Source organism: Marmota marmota, unplaced genomic scaffold, assembly GCF_001458135.2.
Source record: "Marmota marmota marmota unplaced genomic scaffold, marMar, whole genome shotgun sequence".
Taxonomy (NCBI): domain Eukaryota; kingdom Metazoa; phylum Chordata; class Mammalia; order Rodentia; family Sciuridae; genus Marmota; species Marmota marmota.
Window position 1 is genome coordinate 47,880,524 of NW_026000005.1, and position 8,869 is coordinate 47,889,392.

Genomic DNA, 8,869 nt, shown 5'->3' on the forward strand with positions numbered 1-8,869 from the left:
TGTTGGAGAGCTTTTGGGGATTGGCAAGAAAGCCCTGGAAACTTGGTGGAACTGAGCTGGCACTTGAGAGATGGCATCTCAAGGTGGTCTCTAGTTGCCCTTTCCTCCTGTCTTCTCCCATATACCATGCTACTCCAAATTGTGTGTCCAGGATCATCACCTGTACTCTGGAGAAGCATCTCTACATTTGATGCTTCCTGTTCCTTTTCTACTCTCAACTGAACCATTCAGCAAGCAAATTGGGAACTGTCAGCTGTTTGGAGGTTGGCTTTTGGCCTCCCTATGTGTTTCCTGCGTCTGATAGATGGCTAGGGACTTGAACCCCCAAGAAGCGATGAGGGTGTCCAGAGGAGTAGTTGCATGCTTGCCTCCTGTGAGGAAGCATTACCTCTTGGGAAGAGGGTTTAGGGGATGCTGAGTTGGGATGGGGAGCTAATAACTTTTGTTCTCTGTCTCCTCAGCCCTGATGGCAGTTACGTGGCAGCAGGCTCAGCTGAGGGCTCTCTCTATGTCTGGAGTGTGCTTACAGGGAAAGTGGAGAAGGTTCTTTCAAAACAGCACAGGTATGGCAAACCTGGTCAGCACATACACGCACTTTCCCAAGGTTTGAAAGCAGGATCTGTGACTTCGTTCTAGGGTTCATGTCCTCTTTGAGCTTCAAACTCAGTGGGCCCCTCAAAGGCTGTGGTTGTTGGCCATAGCCGTCAGTACAGCAGACAGAGGAAGTTACTCGAGATGCTCAAAGTAGAGCCATTAAATGGTGGCCATTAGGAAAAGTCGGGGAAACACACTTTCCCTGTCCCCTCCTTCCACTTCTCTCTTCTCCTTACTCTGTTCCTCTCTCTCCCTTTCTTCCTTGAATCGCCCTGTTCCTAAACACTGATTCCCTTCTACCTTATAGGCAGTGCCCAGCTCCCTTTTTTCTTAGCTTTGTCCATCCACCCAAGCCCACTTGCTAGTTATAACAGAGACCCCCTGCCAGGTATGATGGCCCCTCTTCCTCTTGCTTCTCCTCATTTTTCTAGTAAACTTTTAAAAACAGGCCTATAATCCCAGCAATTCCAGAGGCTGAGGCAAGAGGTCACAAATTTGAAGCCAGTCTCAGCTGGCTTAGCTAGACAGAGTCTCAACAAATAAAAAGGCCTGGGGATGTAGCTCAGCAGTGAGGTGTCTGAGTTCATGAGTTCAGTCCCTGATATAAAAAAAAAAAAAAGACAAACCCAGCTTTCTCCAGAATGCCTATCCTCTGGCTGTGCAGGTCTGCTTGCCCCTCAGAGGCTTACTTTGTCTTCTGGTTCACTCACAGCTGAGGCCCAACTGCTAAGGGAGCCAGATTCCGTTTATTCCAGCGCTGCTGTGTACAGTGCAGGGAGACTGTCTCCAGCATTCTTTTGCTGTTAATGAGTCACTGCTTGGGTGGGCACACCTAGACTCTGAATGCATGGGGTCTGGTTTGTGGCTGACCGCGGCCCTAACCCCAGTGCTCTCTGGTCTCTCCATGAAGCTCCTCCATCAACGCGGTGGCGTGGTCTCCCTCCGGTGTTCATGTTGTCAGTGTGGACAAAAGCAGCAAAGCTGTGCTGTGGGCACAGCCTTGATGGCCTTTAGGAGAGGCGCAGAGACTCGCGCAGCCCTGTCCTGTGGGCACAAGTCCTTCCCGAGAAGAGCTCAAGCCATGTGGCACGGTGGCCTTCCTTGGATGGGAATACTGAAAATATTGACTCTGCTCTCTAATGGCCTGGAAGAACCAACACTGAAACAGCCTGACCCTGCAAGTCACCTGGCCGAGGTTCGGGCTCTTGCCCTGTTGGGGTGGGAAACACTACTAGCTCTGATCTTCCATACCTCATTGGGGAGCACAGGGTCCCCACTGGGTCTCCTCACTGGATGACAGTGCCAATGACATCCCACATGTCTGGGTTGGTTCCCAGCTGTGCTTCTCCCATCCTTCCAGCGTCGGTTCTACCTGATGCATACCCCTCGCCTGGAGGTCCTTTGCCCAGTGGACTTGCTCTAAGCATTGGCTTAGAGGAAACCCCAAACACGTGGTCTGGGGTTGTCACAGGGCTCTCGTGATCTCGTCTTATTACTGCTGAAACTTGAGGTCTCTTGACTGGTCTTCAGAACCTTGACTCCCTTCCGCTCAGTTCTTCTACGTATCTACTTTTTGGTCAAGGAATGAATATAAATTTGGTTAAAAATCTCTTTGAGATAGGCAAGGACATGTGCCAACCTTTTCCAGTGGGGCGGGTTTGTGGCAGAGTTGAAGAATGTGCTCCTATATCACTCTGCAGATGCCCAGAAGGTGGGTGCTTGCCACGTTCACACTGATGACAAAGAATTTAAGACCTCTGATGTATTTGCTCCGAAGCTGGTGGTGGTGACTCCAGCCACTGCCCTCTGCCAGTCCTGCCTGTGCTGACTTCAGAGTTCAGTGCATGAAGCCCAGTCTGGGGAGCATGGCAGTGTAGTGTTCCCTGTTGGGCCATGATGAAGGCTGGGACATTCATCCTTACCATTTTACCTGTGTAAGATTTTAGTTCTGGTCTGGGTGTCCAGAACACCATGTTTTTATCACATTTTAATTTGCACTTTATTTTATTATTTTTTTTCCTTCTACACTTGTTCTCTGGACAGTTAGGGACACGAGTGCCAGAGCAGGAGGAGAAAGGAGTGAGGCATCTTTGCTCTGACAGGTACATCGTCTCCATTCTCCGTCCTTTCCCTCCTTGCGTCTTCCTTTTCGGTTTGCCATTCAGAGAACTTGCATTGAGGGGAGTGGAAATTCACAGCCGGGCACATCTTTTATTTATTTATGTATGTTGCCCAACAGAACTTGATTGTAAATTAAAAAAAAAGAAAAGAAAAACTGTTATCTTTTCAAATTGACTGGTTTTTCTGGTATTTATTCTTTGTAAATAATGGATAGTACTTTGCCGCTGTGTTTTCTTGTTCATCACATCACCTCATCCCACACATCATCACTCCATATAAAGCATCAATATTCCCGTTTCACATCCTGTGCAAATCTTAACTGACCTGGGTGAGTTTCTTCAGAACTTCATCATTTCTGGTATAGGAGCCAAACATCCTGATCCTCCTGCAGGACACCTTTGTCCACAGGGTGTGTGACCTGATGTGTCTCCTTTGGGCCTTGAGCTGAAGAGGCATGAATTGGGGTTCTAGAGTGACTTACCTGTGGCACCTCAGATACCTAACATGCGGAAGAGCCAACATATCATGTCACCACTCTGAAGGGACACTCAGACAACGTGCATAGGCTTAGCCCCAAAACCTAATCTGGTTCCCACAATCGGGGCTGAAACAGCCAGCCTTGCAAAATTGAATGAGCCCTTGCATTTATTTTCAGAGAGGAAAGTGATTCTGAAAATAGGCCTCTAATAAGCATCGCAGTTTCCTCAGATGACCTTGTTTTTGAGAACTTTGAGGGAAACAGGCAGGGCTGCATTCTGTTTTTCTGTTTGAGCTCCATCCCACTCTGAAAGTTCTTCAGTTCTTTAACTGCCACAGCTGACATAAAAGTGTGGGGTCACACAGCACTGGGGAAAGCAGCTTCTGTTCACCCCGCAGCCTCTGCCTCAGTGCCTGAGGTCTCCTGGTGCCCTCCCACTGCTGCTGCTTCCTCTAGTCCAGGGACCATGCAGAGACATTCCCAGATAATTCCCACGTGCCACCAGCATTCACAGCTGGTTGACTGCTTCCTGGATGTTTGAGCCAGAGTGCCCCTTGTTTGTAAGTGGCTCCTACTACAAGACTTGTTTTGGTCCAGACATTAACATGTTTTAAAAGCTGAGGATTAAAGTTTTCTATGGCTTTGTGTTCCCAGATACCTCATATATGTTTGTGTGATGCTGGTGATTGAACTTATGGCCTTGCACATACAAGGCTCTGCCACTGAGCTGCATCCCCATCCCCTGACAATCTTAAACACATACTGTGTATGTGCTGCTCCTTGTCATGTATGCTGCAAAGCCCCTTTTGCATCTCCCCCATCGGGGCACATGGAATTTTGTATGGACACTGGAATAAATAAATGGTTGGGGACCCGTCAGCTGTGAGAGGCAAGGGCAGGTCACCTGGAAACCCCAGACTGCAGTGCACCAGTACATGCAGAGCTACTCTCCTGTCTTGTCATATGTCCTTTGTCACAAATGTAAAGTTGCATGGCCAAGCAAGAGATCCTCATCCTAGAGGGGTGTGTGTGTGTGTGTGTTGTGTTGTTTGGGGTAGAGTGGGAGAAGTGCTGGGTTTTTGTTTTGTTTTGGTACCAGGAATTTAACCCAGAGGTAGTTAGTCACTGAGCCACATCCCCAGTCCCCCCTCCCCGCCCCCCCTTTTTTTTTTGTGACAGGACCTCACTATTTTTCTGAGGCTGGCTTTGGATTTAGCAATCCTGCCTCAGCCTCCCACTGAGATTGCTGGGATTACAGGTGTGTACCACCATGCCCAGCATACTCTGACCAGACTTCTGACTCTCAGGTGGGCATGCTGGTGCTGGTCTGCCACCAAGGCACCAGGGGATGCAGAAGTGAGTCTTTTGGAGGGATAGAGTGAGCTGGCTGTGCCCCTCTACATTGACTTCAGTGTCCCACTTCAGTGTGCCCCATGTATACTAAGAAGCATTTTCATCTAATAAACCTCAGAAATCCCAGGTAAAGTGAAGCATACCTGTATTTACATTGTTACCTGGGGCTGGTGCTATGTGCCCATAAAGTGGGCAGCTGCCTCGCTCCAGCGAAGTGTGATTCTCTGGCCTCGGGGAGCCATGACTTGTTATCCTTCTCTGCTGATTTCTGTTTGTGTCTCTGAATCCTCCGTGGCCTCTTCATTGTAGATATAGTCCTCTACTTGTCTGTGACTATACCTGTGTCCCTCAAGCCCTCCCCCACTTCAGTGACTCTTCCCCTGGGCCATACTGCTCTCATTCTAATAACCCTAGATTGGCAAGTGTGTTCAGTGAGAATCAGGACAGATCCAGAACCTTGGGAGGCATGTGGTTTTGTGAGGAGCTGAGCCTGCTGTACCCATTAGTCTTCTTTTATTGGGTTGGTGGTACTGGGGATTGAACTCAAGGGCATTCAACCACCAAGCTACATCCCCACCATGGCATTTTACCCCCAAGTCTGCCCACATCCCACACTTACGGACATGAGCTGACCTTGAACTTCTGATCCTTCTTAGTCTCCCAAGTCTTGATTACAGGTGTATGCCACCACACCTAGCTAAAACAATCATTGTTCTGGGAGTCAGCTGGCCTGTTGGGGATAAATGGTTTGGAAGGCATCCACACCCACCTGGCTGTTGATGTGAAGGGTAGCTGTGGGACTGATGACACAGCAAGAAAGCATCAGTGTGTCAGCATTTGTCTTGGGTGTCACTGGCACTGAACCCAGTGTGGGGTACCAAGAGGAATCATGGCACCATCTCAGCAGTCAGCCACAGTGAGATCTACATTCTGCTTTCCAATCAATTGTCTTTTTGTTGTTAATGTCCCACCCCAGGTTTGGTTGACTTTCCTCCGTAAGCATAATTTTCTGTCTTGAGTGGGAAACATTAGCCCTACACATTCCTATATGTTGAACTTTGGGCAGATTTGCTCTGACCCTGGGACACAAGGAGAGCTGTGCATTTGTCCTTAAGCTTCCTTTTATCACAAAACTGGATGAGGAGAGGACAGAGGGTATGCTGTGGAGTTTTAAACAACAGTGGGGTCAGAAGTCCTGTGGCCCCCAGGGCTACACACTCCTAAGAGACGGGGACCACCATATTCTTAACACTTGAGAGAGTATGTGGCACATAGCTTCTTTAAAGTTTTTATTTAGTAATAGAATTGAATCAGTGAATAACAACAGACCACCATAGCTGAAAGGAAAATAGGAGGTTAACCCCAAGAATAGCGGCGGGCTGTATCTCAGTGGTAGAGCATTCCCCTAGTGTGCGCAAGCCCAGGGTTGGATTCCCAGCACCACAAGATCTAAGCAAGAAAAGGAAGAATGGTAAGTATGGTTTTGTAGAAATTTTGCTCTATTTATACATGTGTATGTACTGGGTCATAATGTTGAAAGTGTATTTTTTATTGTTTTTATGTATATATTGAGTTGAGAGTCACATACCAAACCATTTTAAAGTGAACAATGTATTCATGATGTTCTGTGACCATCACCTCTAATTCCAACCAATAACGGGTATCTGTATTCTTCAATCTTTTTTTCATTTATAAGCAGTGATATAAATAAAAGTGGGGATCTGCATCCAGAAAAAGGCCTATCTGCCTAATTTGGGGCACCTTCTCAGGGGGTGTACAATCCTGAAGCCTGTCTGCAGATTCTGTTGAGATGACCTTGTCATCTCGTAACCCATTCATGTTGGGGCCCCTTGGACAACACTGCAGGGAGAAGCAGCACCTGGCAGAGGTCAGCCTCCCGCTGGGGGGACAGGGGAAGTCCTGGTCAGGATCTCTACTCCACACCACACAGGGCTTCTCTGCCTTAAGGGACTCACCTATACCTTCCATAAATCTTCCCAAAACAGAGCAGGCCATGGGGTACCGGGTTACAGATGAAGGAAAGGAAGTAGCAGTGGGACCCAGCTGCTCTGCAGGTCATAGGGGCTCATCGGTGGCCATGCAGCCCAGGACTCCAGGCTGAGGCTACCTATACAACCTGCCATTATTACATGGAAAGTGGAGAGTTAAATACCATTCCCAGCATGATGCCTAGAGAGTGATGGCCGTGATTTCCCAATACGGAAGAGCATTCACCTTGCTGGGGGGTTACAAAGAAGATCCAGGTAAGGGCTGGAAAACAAAGTGAAGGTCCCTTGATGGTCCCTGGGATTGCATTTATGATTTTAGATATTATTAGCCCAGCCCCAAACAGCTCTCTCTTCTTTAGATGGATGGACCAAAAGATATGTGTTGGAATCAACATGGTGGCCTTTACAAGCTCCAATTCCCTGGCACGGTTCACCAATACCAGGTGTTCTCTGCTCAGTAAAACTAAGGCAATGAGGACATGATTTTCATTTGGGGGTTGATGTTTAGCAGAGTGTGCCCATTTTCCTTGAGCATGTATCCTAATCAGCCCTTAAGATGACAAGCTAACCCCAAAGCCCATAAGCTGCTTAGCTGAGTGTCCCCACTACCCGCCACCCCTGCCCTGTGAGCTGCAGCTGTGGGAGATGAAGCCCAAGCTTGAAGATTCATGTCACCATAGAACACTCCATAGAAATGAGTATTGCTGCGGGCAGTGCTTCTCCATCTTTGGGAATTCATAGCCCAGTGAACTTCAAAAAGAAATCTAGGGGAAGGTTGCCAGCTTTGTATTTTTGCCAAGTAAGGACTTTTTTCTAAATGACTGTGTTCTCCCGCTATTTTCTAAAAAGAAAGGACTTTTTGTCCTTCCACTTAGGACCTGCATTCTGAAATATTATGGCTAAAGTGTCATGATGTTGCATTTACTTTCAAGTGGTTAAAAAGGAAAAAGAGTAGAGCTGGACATAGACACATAGAAAGTTGTTAGTTGTCAAGTCTCAGTGTTGACGGTGCAGGTGTTTATTGTATCTTTTTCTTTGAGTTCTAAAATTTCATAATAAAATACTAGAATGCAGAATCAATAACAGAAGGCTGATCTGTTTGCCACGGGCTGCAGGGTCAGTGGAAGGGTTGACGGAAGTGAGTATCAGGTCCCTTTGGGAGTGATGGGCTAATGACCTCATGATCTTACGATAAGGGGCAGTCTTTTATATTGAATATGTTGGCTCTTCAAAAAAAACTCACAAGAGCCAGAACAGCGGCTCATACCTGTAATCTCAGTCACTAGGGAGGCTGAGGCAGGAGGGTGGCAAATTCAAGACTAACCTCAGCGAACTAGCAAAGCCCTATCTCAAAAAATAAAAAAAGAGGGCTGGGGATGTGACTCGGTAGTAAAGTGCCCCTGAGTTCAATCTTTAGTACCAAAAACAGAAACAAAAAAAAATTCCATGAGTGCCCTCATTTTTCTCATTTCTCCCCCAAGAAAATAAAAATTCATCACCGACCAGGGGTTGGGAATAACATTTCCAAAAAAGAGTAAGAGTAGAGTGCTTACCAAGCCTGTGTGAGGCTTGGGGGTTCCTTCCCCGGTAGCACACACAAGATTTCTTCACGATGAACCCAACTACTATGTATAACTATGTAATAAAAAATTATTTATTTTTGTGTGTTCCTGGGGATTGAACTCAGGGCCTCATGCATGTTAGGCAGATACTCTATCACTGAGCCACATCTCCAACCCTTAATTAATTAATTAAAAAGGCAGGACTAGTTGGGTTAGGTGGCACGTGCCTGAAATTCTAGCGGCTCAGGAGGCTGAGGCAGGGGGATCACAAGTTGAAAGCCAGCCTCAGCAAAAGCGAGGACTAAGACTCTGTCTCTAAATAAAATACATAGTAGGGCTGGGGATGTGGGTCAGTGGTTGAGTTCAATCCCCGGCACTCCCCTACAATATGCAGGACTAATACATTCAGAGTTTCTCAGATGGCATTTTTCTTGTATTATTCCTTTTTATGTGTGTGCTTTTTTTTTTTTGCTTAAAATTTTTTTTTTACTTGTTCTTTTTAGTTATACACGACAGTAGAATGTATTTTGACATTATACTACATGGAATATAAATTTCCATTCTTGTGGTTGTACATGATGTGGAGTTTCACTGGTTGTGTATTCATATATGAACATAGGAAAGTTATGTCTGATTCATTCCACTGTCTTTCCTATTTTTAATATGTATTTATATGTGTGTGTATATATACTTATACATACACACATATATAAATATAAATAAATAAATAAATATATATATATATATATATA

General features: G+C 46.3%; 1 protein-coding gene across 3 annotated transcripts in view; it reads left to right on the forward strand.

Moving 5' to 3' along the window:
• The window catches only part of Atg16l1 (autophagy related 16 like 1), a 35,498-nt gene extending 33,779 nt beyond the window's left edge, over positions 1 to 1,719 (forward strand). For all 3 annotated transcript variants that reach the window (XM_015481581.2, XM_015481582.2, XM_015481584.2), the window contains 2 exons: positions 462 to 563; positions 1,505 to 1,719. In XM_015481581.2, coding sequence (XP_015337067.1) covers positions 462 to 563; positions 1,505 to 1,598 — 196 coding nt within the window. In that variant the 3' untranslated portion in view covers positions 1,599 to 1,719. The remainder of the gene's footprint in view (positions 1 to 461; positions 564 to 1,504) is intronic.
• Positions 1,720 to 8,869: the final 7,150 nt, after the last annotated feature.